The sequence below is a fragment of the Mandrillus leucophaeus genome, unplaced genomic scaffold (assembly GCF_000951045.1).
Source record: "Mandrillus leucophaeus isolate KB7577 unplaced genomic scaffold, Mleu.le_1.0 Scaffold327, whole genome shotgun sequence".
In the NCBI taxonomy this organism is placed as follows: Eukaryota; Metazoa; Chordata; class Mammalia; order Primates; family Cercopithecidae; genus Mandrillus; species Mandrillus leucophaeus.
The window spans coordinates 2,193,279-2,216,010 of NW_012103443.1; the positions used below are offsets into that span (position 1 = coordinate 2,193,279).

Sequence of the window (22,732 nt, forward strand, 5' to 3'; positions counted from 1 at the left end):
ATTCAAAAGGGGTTGAGTGTTGTGACTTAAGCCTATGGTCACTGCAGCCATTTTAGCACTAGGGAGTGCCCTAAGCCCTGGAATGCTGCAACTCTTACAGACTCCTTGATACATAGCTTTGGTAGATTTGGGGAAAATGAGGGAGAATTCCCTGGGTTACCAGGTGAAAAGTCTCTCACTCTTCCCTCTCTTTCTGGCAAAGGAAGTCTCTCTCTGCACCAGACTGCCTGGAGTTGGGGGAGGGATAAGGCGGTCCACTCTAATGACCATGACAGCTGGCACCGCACAGGGTCACATGTAAAGCATCGTAGCCCAGCACAGTACTGGGGCTCACCCCACACCTGTAGTCACTACTGCCTGGCTGTCGCTGATGTTTATTCCAGACCAAAGCCACTTTATTCAGCAGAATGGGGTTTGTCCCATCAGGACAGTGGATTCACTGCTGGTCCAGGGTGGGTCTAGAAACACTGTCCAGAAACAAAGGCACAGAGTCAGGAGGTTCAGGAGTCTCCTTGGTGCTTTATTTTAGTGTGACTGAGGTGGTACCCAAGTTACATGACAAAGCTTTCTGTATTCTTCCCTCTGCTTTCTCCAAGTGTAAAGAGTCCCTCAGCTGTACGGCCTGGAATTGGGGAATGAGTGACACAGGCACACCCTTGGCCACCACAGCTGGTGTCACATCTGAAGTCTACCACCTCTGTATTAGTCAGGGTTCTCTAGAGGGACAGAACTAATAGGATAGATATGATATATAAAGGGGAGTCTATTAGGAGAACTGATTCACACAATCACAGGATAAAGTCCCACAGTTAGGCCGTCTGCAAGCTGAGGACCCAGAAGTCAGTCCGAATCTCAAAACCTCAAATGTAGGAAAGCCGATAGTGCAGCCTTCAGTCTGTGGCCAAAGGCCTGAGAGCCCCTGGCAAATCACTGGTGTAGGTCCAAGAGTCCAAAAGCTGAAGAACTTGGGGTCAGATGTTCGAGGGCAGGAAGCATCCTGCACGGGAGAAATATGGAGGCCAGAAGACTCAGCCAGTCTAGTCCTTCCATGTTCTTCTACCTGCTTTTATCCTGGTCTTGCTGGCAGCTGATTAGATGGTGCCCATCCAGATTGAGGGTGGGTCTGCCTTTTCCAGTCCGTTGACTCAAATGTTAATCTCCTTTGGCAACACCCTCACAGACACACCCAGGAGCAATAGTTTGCATCCTTCCATCCAATCAAATTGACATTCAGTATTAACTATCACAACCTCCAAGACCAGTGTGGCACGAGGACTTACCCAAGGACTACAGTCCATGTGTCCTGACTGCTACCTAAATTTATTCTGATCCCCAAGCCACTTTAGTCAGCCAATGGTGAAGCTGGTTGGGACTCAGTTTCCTCTTTCTGGGGTGGAGGATTCCCCTCTGGCCCAGCACTGTCCTAAATGCTCCTTCCGTGGGAACTGGCAGAATTCTGTCCTGTGCTGTGTTCCACTGTGACAGGGCAGCGCTGAGCTCCAATGCAGTGTTGCACACTCATTTTGTGCTCTTTCCCAAGCCCACAGATTCTTTCTTTCTGCTGTGCTGCCTGGGGCTGGAAGAGGGGTGGTGTAGATAATGCAAGACTGTCTTTCCTAGTTTTTCAATGCCTCTATCCTTGATATTACATTAAAATCAGGTACTGTGATTGCTCACTTAATTTTTTTGTTATTATAAAAGTGCTTTCTTGCATTGATAGTTGTTCAGTTTGGGGTTCCTGTGAGAGGACAATCACTGAAGTGTTCTATTCAGCCATCTTTCTCTACCTCTCCTCCCCTTTAAATAAAAATAAATATTTAGAGAATCTTCCTCTGTTTATTTTGGCAAAAGAACTACATACACCAAAATGAAAATTCAAGTAAAATAAATATAAACATAATTTCAAATAGATTTTAAGAACTAAAAGCCAGTAGTTTTAGTAAACGTATCATTGTATTCTCATTAGGAAAGAATAAGCAGATTTTGACTTGACACAATCCAAAACTCAAAAAAGTAGGGTGAATTACTCTGGGAAATGTGAAGGTAGATCTGAAGAGGGCCACCAGGAAAAAATTCGTTAGGACCTCCTCTTGCCAAATGTCTAGGACTCTCCTGCTACCCTAATATCCTAATCATCCTAAATAAATAGGACTGTTATGTTATTAGCTTAATAGATCTGGAAAGAGACTATGGAAATCAGGTTGCCCTCAGGTGATTCAAGGGTTTGCTTTCATTAAGTCACTGCTCTTAGCAGCTTCAGAAATTCTCCACCTGAAATTTTATTGTTTTACAAGAACCTCTTATATCATTTAGCGTTTTGCCTGAAGATTTCTCTGCTTACAATTGGCCTTTCAGATAGACGTTACATAATTGCATGCATCTCTCAGGGATAAAGCCAAAATGGCAACTTGAAAATACCAGAAGCAAAGACTAAATCTTATTCTCTGTTTTATCCCAAGAACCTAGTATACTGCTTGGCACACGGAGATCTTCAATACATGTTTGATTGGTTGCATCAACTTGAAGGCATACTCAAGGGATAGTTTTGCAGGTTTCTGAGATGAAGCAAGATGAAGACTGCCAACAATGCTACCTTTTCCTTCCATTCAACTCCTTTTTACTGACACAGTCCTAGGCTATGTCTTAAGTTGATAAACAGCTTTATAATGACTCTCCCAAAGCATATCTGCATCTCAAGGAATAGTTGACGAATTTAAAAGAATTACCAGCTAAAGAAGATCTGTGGACGGGGACAAGGGCCTTTATTCTAAAGCAAAGTCTGTTCCATCATTGGTATCCTGTCTTTGTAATTGGAATTATATAGTGATTATCACCCACACTGTCCACTTATGCAGCTATGTACATTTTCATTTAGGTTCTGATACCTTAAGTCACCTTAAGATACCTAAACATACCCCTTTAAAATAGTGTCTGTTCTCACCCTTCTCCATCTCAATAAATGGCTCCATTGCCCAAGGCAAAATCTGAGTTTTATGCATTCTATCTTCCCATAGCACTTCTATCCGGTCCATCAGCAAGTCATATCAGTCCTACTTTCAGAATACATCTCAAATCTTTCTTCTCTTCTCCATCTCCATTTTCACCACCCCCACCCAGGCCACCAGCATCTCTCACGTGGAATATTGCAGGAGCCTCCTTACAGATCTCCACTTCTCTTACCCAGTAGACTCAGCTTTCTGCACAGCATCCATACAAGCCTTTAAACATATACACTGGATCATGTTATTCCACTCCTTAGCTTAAAATCATCCAAAGCTTATAGTTAGTCTTTTAAGATTCATTCATACTGTTGCATATAATTGAAGTTCATTCATTTTCATTTCTATATAATATTCCATTGTCTGCCTGTACCACATTGAGTTATCCACTCTACTGTTGATGAGAATGTGGGTTGTTTTGAGTTTGAACTGTTGCTACAAACCTTCTTATATAAGTTTCCTGATACACATATGCATACATTTCTGTAGGATGTAAACCTGGAAGAAGTATTGCTGAGTTGTATATTATGCAAAGACAACAGAATTCATCAGAACCAGATGACAATAAACTATGCTAGTAAAATTAGTGAGATTTTTAAGCAAGGAAAAGAATATATAGAAAGCAATTACCTTGAGGAGGTAAGAGGGGCCTGGCCTGTGCTTGTGGTAGGGGATGTGTGAGTCTTCTGAGGTGCTAATGATGTTCTATTTCTTGACCTGGGTGGTGCTTATTTTATAACAGTTTGCTAAAATGTATATTTATATTTTATATTCTTATCTGTATGGCTGATGTATTTTGTAACAAAAGTAACCAAGCCAAACAAATAATATAAATACACCCCTAAAGTAGTACAAATACAAAGCTAAAACCCACCCAAGGCTTTATATTGCATCTAGAGTAATTTCAGTAGCTTGCCATAGTTAGTAAGTCCTGTATGATACGGTCCCTGGCTACCCCCTTTCCATTTTTCTTTCACTTATGCTTTTTTATGTCATCCTAATACTCATCTCATTTTATTAGTCATCAATTTCAAGAGTCAGCAGACTTTTTCTATAGAGAGCCAGTGGTAAATAGTTTTGAGTATTTAGTCTGTATTGGTCTCTGTCACAGCTACTCAACCCTGCCTTTGTAGTACAAAATACCTAAACCAACCAGCCTGATTGTGTGAAACTAATAAAGGTTATTTACAGAAATAGACTAGAGGCTGGGTTTGGCCTATGGATTGTAGTTTGCCAACTCATGGTTAATTTTTTATATTTTCTTTCAAACTAGACTAGTCAGTGCCATAGGATCAGAGTTGTCCTGGTCCCTGTCATAGGTCTTAGGGTGTATCCATCTGTACCTTCATTCATGAATGCATCCACTGGTTTAATTCCACACATTTACCTGTGTCTCTGTCCCCTCTCAGGATTCCATATAAGTTAATACTCTCACCATCAGAAACAAGTTTGACCAACAAGTTTTCTTGTTTCATGAAGAGGTGTTTCATATTTAGAAAACTTGTTGGTCAAAGTGTCAAAGTATTTAGAAAACTTGTTGGTCAATAATGGTACTTACCATTATTGAGTCTTTCTATGTGCTAGGCATTAAGCTAGACACATTTCATGCATTATGTAATTTAACCCTCACAATGATTAAACTGGAGCCATTGTCACTTTCATTTCATAGATATGGAAAATAAGTTTCAGTAAGATTAAGGAACTTGATTAAAGTCACACAACATAAGTACTAGGGCTAGTATTCAAATCCTTGTACTTCTAATATAGATGTTGTCTGGTAATTTAGATAAGAGCCCCATAACGGCTGGGTTATTGTATGTTTGAATACTATGCTAGTCTGTCTTGCATTCATATGAAGGAATATCTGAGGCTGGATAATTTATAAGGAAGAGAGGTTTATTTTGGCTCACAGTTCTGTAGACTATACACGAAGCATGGTGGCTAAAACAGATTATAATTTTGAACACCTTTTTTTTCTTCTACATTGTATCTGTCCTTGCCCATCCATCTGCTTCTGGTAAGACCTCAGGATGTTTTTACTCATGACAGAAGGTAAAGGAGAGATGGCAAGAGAGAAAGCAAGAGAGAGGAAAGGAGGGAACTTCAATTATATACAGCAGTATGAATGAATCTTAAAAGCCTAGGCCAGGCTCTTTTTAACACCACATCTCACAGTAACTAATAGAGCAAGCATTCACTCTTTACCGAGGGGATGGCACAAGTCATTCATGGGGGATCTGCCTCCATGACCCAAACACCTCCCACTAGGCCCCACCTCCAACACTGCGGATCACATTTCAACATGAGATTTGGAGGGGACAGACCTTCAAAGTATATATAATGACATACAAAAAAAGCATTTAGCCTAGAACTTGGCATGTGGTAAGAACTCAGGAAATGTTACTTATTTGGTGCTTTACCTTTGTTACTTCTCTCAAAGTATTCAACAGCATTATTAATACTATTTTTACTCCTAATTTCTATTATGTCCTAATTTAATACCCTAATTTAAAGTACTATCAGGTCTAATTACATTAAGGAGTCAGTCTCAAAGAGTTTAAGATATTTGCTCAGGTTCACACAGTTACGGAAACTGGAATTTGCGTTTATAATTTTTTGACTTAGACTTTCTACTCGAGATTCTGTGTTAGCCTGTTTTGCACTGCCAGAAAGAAATACCTAAGACTGAGGGAGATATATATATGAGATTTATTTGGCTCACAGTTCTACAGGTTGTATACACATAGCACCAGCATCTGCTTGGCTTCTGGTGAGGCCTCAGGAAGCTTCTATTCATGGCAGAAGGAAAAGGGGGAGCAGGAATGCCATATGGCAAGAGAGGGAGCAAGAGAGAGAGAAGGAGGTGGCAGGCTCTTTAACTAACTACCTGTTGTGTGGACAAATAGAGTGAGTACTCACTCATTACAACAAGGAGGGCATCCAGCCATTCATGAGGGATCTGCCCCTATGACCCAAATGCCTTCCACAAGGCCCTACCTTCAACAGTGGGGCTCAAATTTCACCATGTGATTCTGAGGGCATAGACATCCAAACCATATCAGGTGCCATGAGAGAATAACAGATCAAGTGACAAGAAAATTAAAAAGACAGGGAGATTATTAAAGACCTCAAAAACAAACTTGAAAGGCATTTTAAAGAATAGATAGGATTTGGACACACAGAAATTTTGCAGGGGTAGAAGGATGGGGATCGGGAAGAGGTGTTTCATATTTAGAAAACTTGTTGGTCAAAGTATCAGAGACAGGAAAGCACAGGCCCCCACATGAGAGCTCAGCACACAGGAGTGGGGACAAGGGTGCAGATGCCGGGCACCAGATGAGGTCCCAGGGCAGCACACAAGGAGGAAGAGAAGCGGCTCTAGAAAACTCTGGGCACACATAAGAGGAAGAAGAATGGTAATTGACATGAACAGAAAGTGGTGAAGGATGAAGGGGAAAAACCCTGAGGAGTGGGTGCTAAAGGAAGCCTGGGAGGAACTTTCCTAGAAAGCTACAATCAAAAGAGCACAAGTGGTATAGGAGGCCAGGCATGGTGGCTCACGCCTGTCATCCCAGTACTTTGGGAGGCTGAGGCGGGTGGATCACCTGAGATCAGGAGTTTGAGACCAGCCTGGCCAACATGGTGAAACCCTGTCTCTACTAAAAATACAAAAAGTAGCCAGGCGTGGCGGTGGCTGCCTGTAATCCCAGCTACTCAGGAGGCTGAGGCAGGAGAATCACTTGAACCCAGGAGGCGGAGGTTGCAGTGAGCCGAGATCGTACCACTGCACTCCAGCCTGGGCGGACAGAGAGAGACTTGGTCTCAAACAACAACAAAACTAAATAAGGGGTACGGGAATCCTTGGTGACCTCAGCAGCTGCCATGCCATACGGGATATCCTGGATATAGACACAGAAGACAGAAGTTCTAGTGTAGGTAGGGAAGGTCATAGCGAGTATATTTTTTTCCTCCAAGAAGCTATGATAGCATGAGCAGCTAGAGCAGCCTGTGAGATATTTAATAGACTCCAAGAGATTGTGTGCTTGTTTAAACAATAGGCTGTTGTGTTTTTTTTATTTGCCCCAAACAAATTATAATTTTGAATATTTTTTCCCCCTGAATCATGTCTGTCCCTTCCATCTACCTGAAAAGTCTAACCTGCTTCCTGTGGAAGGCTGTCCTAATGTGACCACCCTGTAACCCCCTCATTAGCTCAGCAAACACAACAGTGAGAATGAATGAGCAAGGGGAAGACAGGGTGGTGCACAGGGAGCTGGGAGCAAGAGGAGTGGGAGGAGCCCGGGAAAGATGTCCAAATGGGGAGGGGCGAGTCAGAACCCCAATGAGAATGAGAACTGAAGACAGGCCCCAAGTGTCTTTGCCTCGTGAGTATACATCTTTGGGGTATAGGTTGGAAATACAAAGCAAACCAATAAATGGGTGTTTATTGCCAGGCACAATGATAGGCAATTTGTGTGTAAGGGAAAGAAAAGGCCAAAATCGCTGTTTATACACGAGCCTGGTACTTCTTTATACCTGGGAACAGTGGTGAACGTGTTCCTGTGTTGTACTCATGGTCCTTGTGCACCTAGGCAATGAAGAAGCAAGAATAATGAGGTCTGCATTTGGGGTTGAGGTTAGACAAATAGCTAAGGAAGAATGAATAGGACAAACCAGCTGTCATGACACTGCCACCTTGAATTTAGCTACCTAGTTTCTCTGCAAGTGAGAACCAACATTTTTGTGCCTGATTTTCCAGGGTTAGTTTGTGGCTAGCAATTAGTTCATTGTCTAGTCTTCTTCACAAGTGGCTTAGATTTTAGATAACGAGAACCGTGTAAGTAATGTTGTACTTCTTTCTACCTGCATTCTGTCTTTAGACTTCAGTGCTCCTTTGACCAAGTCAGTGCGGTGTTTTACCTTACTTAAGAGGACTAAAGGAATTTCTGTATCCAAGTTAAGGGGTACTAATAAGAAAGAATATGAAGACATTTTAGAGTCTGTCCCAACATTGTCTTTTTCTGCCTCTTCATAGGAAAAATCTGAATTATCTTTATCTTTGTGTCTAGCTGTGCTTCTGTTTAAAACCTGTATAGCACTTTACTGCTCCTTAATCCAGGCTAGATATAGTTTCTAAAGTAAGCATGCATGACTCAGTGTTGGAACTTTTCCAGGCAGAGCAATGAAAAATGTCCTCCGTGATCTTGGTTGGGTTAATAAACAAACCCATCTCAGAAAGGAAAGAGAATTCAGGTTTTTCCTGTGAACAGGTAGAAAAAGAATCAAACCGAGTTTGTACTCAAAAAAACAGCTTAAGCAGAAAGAGTCATTTGTTCTGTGGAATGAATAATGGCAGTTTGCTGTTCTTTCAGAGCTGTGCAAACTTTGTCATTCAAACCTGATTCTTTTTTGGCCACCTACAATGCCAGGCTCTCATGAGCACCTAGGACTAGGGACAGGAAGGCAGAATGCTGCTGATGGCCCTCGCACAGGAGGTACATGCACCTCTTAAAATGAGAACATGCTTCTTCGGCCTTCTTCGGTTACCTAGTTAAATGCTTATTTAACTGTTTTCTCAACTTAATCCATAATTACCACCCATTTTCAGAAGGAAAGCAAGAAAGTTGTATTAATCCATTCTCACACTGCTATAAAGAAATACCTGAAACTGGGTAATTTATAAGGAAAAGAGGTTTAATTGGCTCACGGTTCTGCAGGCTGTACAGGAAGCATAGCAGTTTGTGCTTCTGAGGAGGCCCCAGGAAACTTAAAATGATAGCGGAAGGCAAAGGGGGAGCCAATACTTTACAAGGCCAGTGCAGGAGGAAGAGAGAGGAAGGGGAGGTGCCCCTCACCTTGAAACAACCACATCTCATGATAACTCACTCACTCACTCTCATGAGAACAGCACCAAGGGGATGGATGGTGCTAACCCATTCATGAGAATCCACCCATGTGATCCAATCACCTCCCACCAGGCCCCATCTCCAACACTGGGGATAACAATTCAACATGAGATTTGGTGGGCACACAGAGCCAAACCATGTCAAAAGTATATCCTAGCACTTATTTTATGTTTTGAAAGAATGAAAACCATGGCCAGCATATGATGGCAAACAAAGGGTTACAGTGAAGACCCTCTCCTTCTTCCTACTGAGAAGAGAGGTGGAGAGTGAAGGGGGCAGTAAGTAAGTGCTCACTCTATTCTATACCTTGAGCATGGGACTGTCAGCTTTTCTCTGAGCCTCCAGTCCTGCCAGAAGGTACAGAGATGAGCTGGGCTTGTAGCATCTCCACTGCAGGGCTTGCAGGTCCTCCAGCCCAACACAGAAGACCCTGGGCTACACGCAGGAACCTCCTGAAGTAGACAGCACAATTCCATCCTCCAAACACCACCTCCTGCTTTTGGTCGCTTCTCAGAATATTCACAGGAAACCTTACTTAACACAAGCTCTTGCTCCAAACTGAAAAATGAAAGGAGAAATACATGCAGATCTGGCATCTAACTAACGTTCCCATCAACTATTCTGTAACTCTGGGCTAGAATTAGACTTTTAGAATCCAAGTTTGAGGGATCAGGATCCTAATCCTACCATAATTTCTTTTTCTTACTCCTGCTTCCTTGTTCTTTTGAGAATGAAAATATCAGATCAAGGGAAAAGTAATGTGAGCAAATACAGTCATCGGGATTCTCTAGGCTGAGAATTTATTGTCTAAATGTTGAATGAGATATATGAGATATGAATCTTTGCTGGGCGCAGTGGCTTACATCTATAATCCCAGCACTTTGGGAGGCTGAATCATCTGAGGTCAGGAGTTCAACACCAGCCTGGTCAATATGGTGAAACCCTGCCTCTACTAAAAATACAAAAATTAGCTGGGCGTGGTGGCGGGTGCCTGTAATCCCTCCCAGCTACTCAGGAGGCTGAGGCAGGAGAATTGCTTGAACCCAGGAGGCAGAGGTTGTAATGAGTTGAGATTGTGCTACTGTTCTTGCCTGGGCGACAGAGTGAGACTGTGTCTCAAAAAAAAAAAAAAAAGGGGCAACAGACACCAGGGCCTGCTTGGAGGTGGAGGGTAGGAGAAAAGCGAGGATCGAAAAACTACCAATTGGGTACTATGCTCACTACCTGGATGAGAAATAATCTGTACACCAAACCCCACGTGACATGCAGATTTCCCATGTAACAAACCTGCATACGTACCCCTGAAACTACTAGAAGTACCACATTAATAGTGTGCATCTCCTTCTTCCTGCCTTGTTACTTCACTTTTTCTGTTCCATCTCTTAAAGTGGCATGTAAGGTAGAATATCAAAGGATTGAGTGTTCCCTCTGCTTAACTGCTGGATATCCACTGGTGCACATACACATCTTTGTATCTACATGGCAGACTTATGTAAGTCTGGATACTGTTTCTGGTGGATGGAACATAGAGCTTATATGACTTATCTGCAGTCCCTATATTTTGTTTTGTTTTATTTTGTTAATTGTATTCATTTTTTGAATAGGTAATAGATGCACATGGTACAAAATTCCCAAGGTACAAGAGTTTACGGTGAAAAGTAAGTCTCCCTCCTCTTTGCCCCAGTAAATACAGTTCCCATCTTGAAAGGCAATCACTGCTTTTTCATTGATTCCACATTTATTGAGCACCTACTATGTGCCAGGTTCTGCTCTGGGCAATGATATGAAGCAAAACAGACAAAGTCCCCTGCCCTCAAGGAGCTTACATTTTGATTACAAATTTCTTGTAATATTCATTCAATAGTATCTTAAGTTTTGTATGGCCAGCCCACTGTGGTAGTTAAAAGAAGGGCTCTAGAATGACAGCAACTGATTTTGAATCCCATTTTCTCTATGTTCTAAGTCATCTTGGAGTATTTATTCCACCACTCTAAACTGTGTTTTATTTTGAAATGGAAATAACAATTCTGTTTTATAAGATTGTGAGAATTAAATGAAATAACACATATAAAACACCAAACAGTGCCTAAAACATAGTAAATGCTCAATAAGTATTAGTGTTAATTATAATTGATCTGATTCTACTGTTCTGTAATGCTGACTAGAGATAGTTAAAGGATTTATTTTCCCAATAGTTTTCATTTCCTCTCTTTGCTGTATGATCAAAGAAAATCACTTTCTAAAGGATAAGCAACAGTAAATTTAAGTCAAGTTTGATCATTAAACTCTTGTGTATTAGACTATTTGCTGAGTTCTATTAAGAAATCAACTCCTAGTAAATCAGTAGAGTATAGAGACACTGTTTCTCTTTATTCCTTCTAATCTTTTTTAATCCCGTGTAATTTGGAGGGTTGTACTATTTGGTCTGTACTATTAACTATTAATTTAAACTTTACAATGGGAGATTCTATATTTTACAGCAGAATTAAACACTTCTGAGCAAATTTTCTAACAATACAATTTGGTATCCTTATCTTAAGGAACTTTATGACTCAAGTCTCCAGCCAGATGGGAAAACAACTTTCAGTCCATGGAAAAGTGACAGAAGTTTTCCTTGGTGATGGTCTTAAGGTCTTAAGGTGGAAAGAGATTAGAAGAAAAGTAGATCGCGTAGGGGAAGAAAAGGAGAGAAAAGAACTTCTAGGATAAGAAAATACTTTTAAATATTAGGCCAATAACTATTTCCTTTATTCGATATGAAAAAGGATCACTGGGGGCGTAATGAAAGACTGCAAGGATGTTGGGTTGGGTATATTACACAATATACTGGACTATTGACTTGGAGTCTAAAAAGGAATGAGGGTACACCTGTTTGGCCCACCACAGTCCTGATAATCATTTAATATACTCTCTTGCTGTCCTTTGTTCATGTTTCTATTTTGTATTGTTTTCCTGGCAGACGAAGTTGATGGATCTTTGAATGGTTGATTATGGCGTAGGCCATCTCTTCTTTCAGCCTAGTCAAGATGTAGGGAGGACTAGGAAGAGGAGATTGCTGGGTAGTTGAAGTAAAATGCCTCTGAACCGTTTTTATTAATTGGTTAGTGGTGGGGTCAGGTAGATTTGGGGAGTTTTGTATTCTTTTTAAATATTTTGTAGGCTCTGATAATTTATTGATGGAAGTACATTAACAATAAGAACATCAGTGCTCAAGATAAAACTTTCAGGCCGGGCGCGGTGGCTCACGCCTGTAATCCCAGCACTTTGGGAGGCCGAGGCGGGCGGATCACGAGATCAGGAGATCGAGACAATCCTGGCTAACACAGTGAAACTCCGTCTGTACTAAAAAAAAAAAAAAAAAAAAAAAAATTAGCCGGGCATTGTGGCGGGCGCCTGTAGTCCCAGTTACTCGAGAGGCTGAGGCAGGAGAATGGCATGAACCCAGGAGGCAGAGCTTGCAGTGAGCCGAGATCGCACCACTGCACTCCAGCCTGGGCGACAGAGGGAGACTCCATCTCAAAAAAATAAATAAATAAAAATAAATAAATAAATAAACAAATATTTCAAAATGCATCAAGTCAATACTAAGTAAGTGAGGCCTTCTCTAATGGCATTTGCCACTGTGCTCCTGGGCTTTATGTATACACATCATTTATTGCGCTACAGAGCTAACTCTAATTTATTAGTGATACATTAGGCAACCAGAGTGCAGCCCCTTTGGCTTACCTTTGGACCTTGTCATTTCTCATTTTTGTTCTGGTTACCTATTACAAAATAACAGCCCCCCCACCAAATTCAGTGATTTAAGGTCTTTTTATCTCCCTCAGTTCTGTGAGTTAACTGGGGCTCAGCTGAGTCTTGGGATCTTTTAAGAGATTGCAGTCAGATAGCAGCTGAGGCAGAGAAACGTGACCAGATGTCCAAGATGGAGTCTTCATCCAAAGGTCTGACACCTCAGCTAGGATGGCAGCAACAGCTGAGCGTTGTTGGCTGGGCATTTCTCTCTCTCTCTCTCTTTCTCTTTCCTCTCTCTCTCTCTCTTTCTCAGACTCCCTCTCTCTCTCTCTCTGGTTCTAAGCAGCCTCTCCATAGGCTACCTTGAGCTTCTTTATAACATGGTGCTATCATCATAGTCAGATATCTTACACTGGGACTGGCTTCCCCCAAACCACTGTTTCAAGAGACTTGAGGAGTCTGCAAGGTTTCTTTGAACACAAACTCATTCATTCAAAATCACTTTGCCAAGTTTTACTGTTCAAAATTTCAGCCAACCCAGATTCAAGTAGGGGTATTACACAAGGGCATGAATAGAAGGAAACGTAGTTCATTGGAGGTAGGGGTGAGGAGGGCATTTTAAAGACGAGCTACCAAAATCCTCTTTGCCTAAAAATAGTCAAATTCCTCTATAACACAACTGTTACTTCACTGCACCAAATACCTCTAGAAAACATAAACCTACACAACTCCTTTTTAGTGAGTGAAAATATTTGACTCTTGGTAACATTTTTAAGTTAAATATATCTGATATGAAATGCATGTCATCTTTTAATAAAATTACCTTAGTTGGCTTATACACACCTGTTAGAAGCTGCCAGTAGCCAAAATGTGTTTGGATTATATAGTGGATTAGAGAAAGTTAACAAATCACAGAATAAAATTCATCTCATTCCTTTCTAATCTTTGGTACAGCAGTGTGTTGTACTATATGATAATGATAGAAAGTTTTGTTTATTGAAAGGAGTGTAAATGAACTTTGTTGTTGTTATTGTTCATTTATTCATTCCATCAACAACTTTTGTGATTACCTAACACAGTGCCTTGCTTATCATAAGTAATGGAGAACAGGGACACTTTAGTGCTGTCGTTGGATTTTGTCTTTACCAGTATAAATAGTAGCAAGTTAAATGCTATTTGAGTTCATGCATTCAGATATTTGGGTACTGGAAAAAGTTGTGCCACAGAATAATAGTAACCGTGCTGATTAAGCCCTTACTCTGTGCATTATTTCATTTGAATCTCCCCAGGAGGCCTGAGGGTAGAGGCAGACTTATTACCCCCAGTTTTATAGAGGCTGGAACCATGACTCAGAGCAGTTAAATGGTATTTCAAAGGTCACCCAATCAATACATGGTATAGCTTGAATTTGAACCTAGAGCACCTACTGTGCAAAACAGCATTAAAAGAATACCATTGTTTTTATTTCTAAATTCTGTGTCTTTTAAGAAATGTTCTCACCATTCTAAAATGCTAAGTGGATAATTATTTAATGCTATAAGGCTATTTTATTTTCATTAATCTTTGGCTAAATGTGTTGACAACTCCCACCCCTACCCCAGACTTCTTTTGGTTTCATAGTGACCATTTTTGAAGTCTAAGAAGTGTGGCTAAAGAATAATGGAAACTTACTTTCATTGAAATTTTACTGTATACCAGTCATTTAGCATAATATTTGAAAAGAGTGCTAAGTTGCCATGACATGTAGATTTAAAAGATAAAAATAAAAATAACTTATATTTATTATCAGTTATGGATTCCAAGATTATTTATGAGAACTTCCAATATACCTGGCCCAGGAAGAATATGGCTCCTAACTTAGAGGATCTCACCAGCCAATAGGAGAGACTAAGCAGATGTGTTTACTGGCAATACATTCTGATGAGGGACACCTAATGGTGAGTAGAGGGTGCGAGGGCTTCTAGAAAGAGTCAAAGATTAGAGAAGTTCATCTGGAAAAAACAATAAAGGTTCCACCAAGAGAATACACCTTAGTAAAGGCTCAAAGTCTAAAGAGTTTAAGGACTTCTAGGGACTGAAAAAATTATGTATAACAGGAGGGAAGGTGGGTGTGGAAGAATAGCCAAGAAGGAAAAATAGCCAAGAAGTCAGTGGAAGGAACATTGCATCATAGGCCTTGCTCAGAAATTGGAATGAATGACAGTCTTTGAATAAGGCTTTGCTCAGTACTGTAGTTTGGATTCGAAATGCAGACTTAAAAAGCCGATGAACATTCAGACATTTCTCTTTAAACAAGACTTCCCCTTCTATTCTTTAGAGTTGGAAATTATTCTCTGCTTGGGAATAGTTTTCAATATGTTCCAGACATTATAAATGACTTCCCTTCTATTTCCATGTATTTACCATGTTGATTACAGTCAGGCTGATCAGAGTAAAGCACCAGGTGTCATAGCATCCTAATATTACATGAATCATGCATTTATCCATTCATTTATGCGTGTATCCAGGGAAAACAGATTTTTTTCCCTACTTTATCAGTTCTACAGATTAAGATTCCTGTGTATTTAGGTAACATTCCAAGGGGATAGATGTGCTCTTACAAAGGATTGCTTCCTTCAGCAAGACAATTTCTAAACCCTTTACTTTCCAGCCCAATTTTCTAGCTATTCTCAGGGGCGGTGGCGAAGCGCAAAAAAAAAAAAAAAAAAAAGCAATTAAAATGGCCTCTCCAGTGTACCCAGATGGAAGATGGGAAGTCCTGCTAGTTTTTTCCTCTACTGCCAACATAACAGGGTGGAGCAGCTGAGAAGGAAGGCCACTGGTGGAGAGGGAAAGAAACAATGTAACAGCAAAGTGACAGAACTCAGCCCTGCCTCCTATCTGGGGCAACAGAGGCCTCTCCAGTCAACCCCAATTCTCCCTTTACTTTGCACTTCCACCAGGGACCTTTCGAAGGAGCACCAGTGAGTCCCTCCATATTAAATAGTTGAAAGAACTTGGGCCAAAAATAAAGCAGAACACCCATTTGCTTTTTCCAACTTGTCTCACTTCTGTTCCCTTCTTCAAACTCTTGATAAAAAGCAGCGGCAATTAGTGCATTGCAAAGAGCTTCTTGGAGAGTTGTGGGAATCACTGCTGCTTTCCTCAGCCCCAGTTTCACAACCTCAACTCAAGGGCAGGCCCTCCCTCTCTCTTTTTCCCCTCCTTCCACCTGACAGGGACCATAAATAACTGAGGCTCCCAGTGTTCCCAGCTGAGAACAAAGTTGAAAGTTTGCCTGGAGCTCCGTGCCACTCCCCGCCTGGGCCACTGCTTTGTTTTCTTCTAATGTTTTTCCTCTACCTGGGTTGGCTGTTTCTTCATTCATATTTGAGAAGAGTCACCTCCTGATTAAATGTAGCACTTCGCTCTCTCTCCCTACATGAAGGCTGTCTCGGTTACCGGACTAGGCAACGCGCATTGGTATCAAATTACCGAAAGTCTACACCGAGCAGTCCTCATATTTACATACAAATAACTCAGGGGCTTGCATTTATGTCACCATTCTGTCCTGCTAGAGGCTTGCCAGAGGAGTTTTTAATCCAATCAGAAGGAGCTTTAAAAGGATGTCTGCGGAGTGGTCAAAAGGATCTTAATCTCAATTAAGTGGCTTTTTTTAAAAAAAGATTTTTTGGGAGGCCTGAAATTTTGAAAATCTTCGAACCCTGAGTGGGGAAAGATGTGTAATTCCTCAATTGCCTACGAGGATATCAAGATGCTGGGAGGAATTCAGCGGTGGTGAAGAGAGTGGATACAAACCAGGCATTGGTTTGCTTGAGCTGGTTTGGAGGTTAATTCTAAATCACTGCTTAAGGAATTCCTGGAAACATCAGGAAAACATTTGATCATCCAAGCCTAGTGGAAATGGCTTTACCGCAGAGTAAGATCTTTCAGTTGTACTTGGTGTGTGCTGTTTTTGTTTGAGATGCAGTGAATGTGCAAATAGCCCAGCCGTAAATAGTTACTTAAAATAATCTCTTGGTACTGGGTAGCAGCAGTAGAAAGTTGATCTGTTTAGTTTTTACATTTGCAAAAACAGTAGTTGACAGTGTATTTTTAGACTTGATTGGTAGTTTAAAAGCTGAGCTCTTGCGGTTTCCTGAGTTTAAATGAATGGAAATTGTAAACAGTACCTAATATAGGAATTGGAAAATATATCTGGGCGAATGAATCACTTACCTTTGAGAAAACACAACATGTACACTTTTGCAATCTCTTGGCCAGCGAAGCTTGTGTCCAGAAAGAGGGTAAGAGTTTGCCTGGGTGGAGAAGGAACTTTTCTGCAGCCTGTGCTACCTTTTGAGAAGCATGGGAAATGTCCCAGAGGGCAAAAGACAATTGAAAAACCTGCCTTGTCACTCTTGGAATGTGGTTTTTCCCTGTGAGGTCATGTTTTGCATACGTAGCTGGTAAAAGTGTTTCACATAATTAACTCTTTGTCTTGATAATTAAAGAGCAATTTATATAGTCCTTTCAAAGTGCTAGAGCACCCATATTATCACTGGAGAATACTGCTTTGCTTTCCATGTAGATTTCAAGCATTGGGACAGTTGGGCTGTTGTTAATTTGATAGGTTTAGAAACATTTCAAAATTGACGTGTTCCAAGGCTCTCCAACCGAGCAAGTTATGGATCACATAACTTGCTAGTTTCTTACATAAGCCCCAAACTGAAATCCTGTGTGTGAGAAAACCGGTTGTTTTTTTTTTTTTTTTTAATGTCTGTTTCCTTCCCACATATAATTTCAAGAACGGTAATGAAGAGGTGGTTCTTATTTTGTAATCCATGTCCATTCAAACAAGCTGCCCTCATCGTGGGTGAGGTGAGGTGAGGAGAACTCTGACATAAAACATCTACCTGTCTAGTCAGCTGAGGCTTACGGGGAAGCAAAGGGATAGGGATAATGTTTTAAGATTCGTACTCAATACCAGGAATTGTTTCCGCTACTGAAATTCACTCTTGAAATTGTATACTAACCTTTACCTGTACCTTTTCCTTCTAAACGGGAGTTACAAAAAATTATCCAGGGGAAAGGGGAAGGTGAATATGAGATAATGGGGGATTTGCTGATAATCAAAGGAGTGATTTTCTCCACAGCTGACACATTCAAAAGGGAAGCTTTTGATGTGGGCTTGCTCTCTACATCTGCAGGTGAAGATGCAATGACGGGGGACACAGACAAATATCTTGGGCCACAGGACCTTAAGGAACTGGGTGATGATTCCCTGCCTGCAGAGGGTTACATGGGCTTTAGTCTCGGAGCGCGTTCTGCCAGGTACTTCATTGTTGCTGTCTTTCATAGTTAACTTAAAACAACCATGATTTGCCATAAATCAAAATCATGTTCATTTTTCACATTATCCCAAAATGTGTTCTTTGGATGAAGACGTGAATTTAGCGAAATGTTCTCGACGCAAATACACATGCTCTGCTGTTTTCTTTTGTGGTTTGTAGTTGTTAATTTCATGTGATTGACCATGTTAATTGTGTGTTCTTTTTTTCCCCACTTTGCAGTCATGCTTCCAGCACAGTAGCAAAAGAGCTCACTGACAAAACTGGGAGAACCAATCTGAGTCACATATTTCAAAATTAAGTTTTGTTCCATATTGAAAGAAAATATTATTTGCTAATAAGTAAGAAATACATGTGTAGATTGTTCACTATTCTCTCTTTGTTATTGAAATAATAATTCAAGATTAAAAGAGAGCATTTTTGAAAAAAAATTATATTGTTTATTAAAGTTGTCCACCAAGTGTTTGAGTATCTCTTCTAAAACTGTTCCATTATTTTGTTTATAAGGGACACGTTGGAAGTATAACAGTGGTTTACCAAAAGTCACAGACGGGAATGGTGACAAATTCAGTTCTTACAACTGAAGTGGAAAACTTCTGTATGGGAAAACCTTGACTCAAACTTTTCTTATACTGTTGAAAGAAACAGAACCTTGTGCAGAATTTGGAGACTTCTTTGCCCTAGTGTGGATTAACAGAGTGTTTGCTGACAGTGAAGTTATTTTAAAGCTAATAATTAAACCTTCTAAGCCAGAGCCCTGAGGACATTTTCCTATAGTTTAAGGATCTGTTGTAAAAAGTTTCATTATCTAATAGTAAATGGTACTTCCCACAAAGTAAACCCTGGAGTTTATTCTCATTGTAGTTGGTGTGGCCAGTATGGATATTGAATTGATTTTTCTTCTAGTCTTTTTTTAGTAGGAATTTGAAACTCACATAGCTTAGTAGAACTTTTGCCTTATAAATACATTTATAAAAGGCCTTAAAGTCTTATTGTAGCAGGTGTCATTAACAGGAAGAGGAAAAATAACTTTAAAAAAATATGCAATATTTTAGGCGATCAAAGATAGCAACAAGTTAAAATGGAAAATATGTAGAACGTTTAAGGTTCTTGAGATCCTTTAGATCTTGTTTAAATCTTAGAGATTTATAACTTTTGAAATCCAACAACTAGCTTGCCTTCTCTTCTGATAATATATGACACATTTTGTGATCAATCATTTTTATGTAGAAAACTGAGGTAGCTGACCTCCAGTGACATAGGAAACCAGAATATCACACTGTAATTTTTTTCTTAATATAATTCCAAGGCTTTCATACTTCTAATTTTGATTGCACTATTATTTGTTGCTATTATATGTAACTCATTTTTTTTTACTTTGATGACTCATGTTATGCTCAGAGGCAAACATTTTTAAAAACTCTATAAAGCCAATATTTTTAAGCACAATGTTAGAGTATTATCAAGTAAAATATATTCTGAGTGTAACATTTTAAAAGGAATACATTAAATGTGTAACTCATTCAACCATAACATTTTTTTTCTTTTTTCTCTGTCTGATTTTTTGCTTTCTATTCTGTTTTATTTTTTTTTCTAAAATTACTTTAAAATAGTCCCAAGATAAGGTAAGAAGACATGGCACTTTTATAGTGTTTCTCTTCCCTTTCCTGGCTCATGCTCTCATTTTTATTTTCTTTAGCATTGTAATGTGATGTGCTGTGATGTGCTGCGATGTGCTTTCTTTTTTTCTGCTCAGCTTTAGAAAAATCAGTAAAAATTTTGTGATTTTAAGAAAACTAGAAAGTGCATAATAAATATTACTTACACAAAATTGATCAAATACTTAAGGAATTTCTTTCCCTTAACAAGTTTTGTATAGTGCATGAAGTAATTAAAGAAATTTCACTGGGTTTGAAAAGTCCTGATGTGAAGGGCTGTTTGTTTGCTGGTTGCTGTTTTATTTGAGTTGTGCTAGGTAAATTAGTATAAATTTAGAATTCTGGGGCATGTTTTTCTAACACTTCCTATATTTAACACTCAGGGTGTACTGATGGCTACAAATAAAATAGTTGGCCTTAGTTAAAAACAATTTAATGCTTTCTAGATCCCCATACAAATAATCTTTAATTTTAGGCTAAAAGTACTTGGAAGTATTCAGGATTCAGAGTGAAGCTTGATGGATTTAATTGACTCCATATGTCTAACTTAAATTGGTCTGGAATGATCAGAAGTAGGAACTTCAGACACTATGTAAAATGAAGACATCTTTAGGCCTTTCTGTTGATAGCTCCCAATTCTGGGCTCTGTTCTGCAGTTGGCACTCACAGAGAAATTCAAAGAAGGAGGAGATGTTTTAAAAGTATCAACAAATTTTAGATAAATTTAAAAATAGAAATTAAAATGAATGGATACTTATTTTTTAAAACTTTTAAGTGTTTGTCCACATAGAAAACTGTTTCATACACCACCAATGTTAACATATCATGCCATGGGGACCGTAATTTGAAGAAATGAATGTCTAATGCAGACAGTGGCCAGCGACTCTCAAATCACACCACTGGAGCAAAATTTAACATTGTTATGAGTACTTAGAAGCTGCACTAATAGTGTAGCCACTAGCCACCTATAGTTACTTAAATTAAAATTAGTTAAATTCAGTTGTTCATTCACACCAGCCACATTTCAAGTGCTCAGTAGCCAGTGTTGTTGGACAGCTCAGATTTAGCACATCCCCTTCATAGGAGAAAGTTCTGTCGGACAGCCTTGAGTTAGAGAATTCCTGCTCTTAGGAAGCTTCTACTGTATTTGAGGGAAGAAACTAGAAACTAGACTAAGAGACTAGAAACAGGAATGGCAGAAAGAAGGGCTTGCAATTGAAACTGGGGAAAAAACAGAGTAATGGGTTCCATGACTGGGCATGGAGGGCCTGACTGTGCAAGTGGCCAGAGTCATGTGGCTTACTAGATAAGTTCCTGTGTGCAGGAATTATGCTTATAATGGTCTTTTAGTAAGTTTTGCTGAATACACTAAATAATGACTCTGTAGAATGATGGTTGTTTGGGGACAAGAGAGGTCCATCTGAGATTCTCATAAAAGTGAAGGCTCCCAATCCTAGAAGAATGTACGTACCTATCTGTGTAGACACTTAGAATGAGGCCTTTAATATCAGGAGGCACTGTACCTTGATAAAAGGATACCCACTTTCTGGTTTTCTTTAGTATAGCAGGCAGTGGGAAAAAGAAACTGTTTTTTACAAAGAATCATTTATTTACTTCTTATGTATATCATCTTTGTTCATTTCCCCATCAAGCACACAAAAGGCAAGGCCAAAGCCAAAGTCTGACTAGTTCCACTGGTAAAGATACAAGAAGTCACTTTTAGATCCAGATGGTTTTTTAATTGTACAGGCAGTGAAAGGAAGAAGTGAAAGGTGCTGGCTTCTCATGATCCTTGTCCCCTACACCTAAAAGGACACCAAAGCAAAAGGGGCTGGATGTCTACAATGCTAGTTGTGGGATACCCCATTGCTGAGGAGCCAATACTAGACTTCAGCTAAATGGTTTTATATTCTGCACCTCTGTTCCAAGGAGAGCAGAATAGGAATCCTCATACATCATTAGAAAGAGGAAGTGATGAAAGCTATCTCATGGCAGCCTCCCAGGTGAGACGGGGAGCTGAGTAGCAGATGGTCTCGTGGAAGCTCCTCACCAACCTCCATCCTCTGAGTTCCTGGAAGATCACAGGGTGTTCTGTGAAGGCTCAGATTAGCTTCAATTCTGGTCTTTGCCTGTATGACTTATGTGAATACATGCAAGGTCATGAGAGTGACATGGCAGAACTGTTCTCCCAAGGGCCCTGACTCTATTGGGTTTTAGTTTAGAGGTCACTGTGATGATGGCATATCAGGGCATCAGGGTACCTGCATCTGAGAAGTTCAAGGGCCATATGGAGGATTTACAGACTGGAAAGAACAGTCGAAGGAGCAAGAAAGACAACAGTAGAGCAAAGAAAGAATATTTGCAGTGAAGAACAAATAACCATGCAGGGAATATGAATGTTTCCTGAAAGCCAGGAAGATGGCAAAGAGGATCATGCAAAGTGTATTCATAACACTACTTCCTTCTTGATGTTTTCTATGAGTAGCAACAACAAACCAGAGTTCTCAGTAAGTCCTGAAGACTTACAAACAGACCCATTTAAAGTAGACATAATTCCAATCAGTAGCACATGTCAAGTAGACATAGACCAGAAAGAGGAGACATTCTAACATAAGATCTTGTCCTAGAAAAATCTACCAACTGTCTAGAATCATCTGGTTCTTCTCAATTGTCATGTCGGTTCAACTTCATAGTGAAACATCCAAAGTTTTCATGCATTTCATATTCTCAAAATTGGCCTAATTTTAAACAAAATCTAATCATAACATTGTCTACACTGAAGACATTTTCTCAAATATAAGGGATTTTACTTTTCACTATGTCCTTTCAAGAACAACTTTTGTTGATATTTTTAGCCATCTTGCCTGTTCTTAAAGTTGCATGCATTAATTTTTTTTTATTCATCTCATCATCATCTACCACTGTTGAATGGTTAACTGTAAATACAACAGCCTCCGCTCCTTCAGTTCGGATAGGTCTTACACCTTGAACAGAAGCTCCTATGCACGGGACAGCATGATGATTGAAGAACTCCTTGTGCCATCCAAAGAGCAGGTATGCATTCTTTTCAAAATAGCCTTTGACTATTAAACTTACATTTGTAT

General features: G+C 39.9%; 1 protein-coding gene across 4 annotated transcripts in view; it reads left to right on the top strand.

Moving 5' to 3' along the window:
- The window catches only part of ANK3 (ankyrin 3, node of Ranvier (ankyrin G)), a 600,548-nt gene that overhangs the window by 451,594 nt on the left and 126,222 nt on the right, over positions 1-22,732 (top strand). For 2 of the 4 annotated variants that reach the window (XM_011988323.1, XM_011988322.1), the window contains exons 24-25: positions 17,830-17,953; positions 22,580-22,682. In XM_011988323.1, coding sequence (XP_011843713.1) covers positions 17,830-17,953; positions 22,580-22,682 — 227 coding nt within the window. Of the gene's footprint in view, positions 1-10,509; positions 10,564-15,895; positions 16,560-17,829; positions 17,954-22,579; positions 22,683-22,732 lie in introns of those variants that run through there. The other 2 variants (XM_011988324.1, XM_011988325.1) reach the window with 2 other exon arrangements.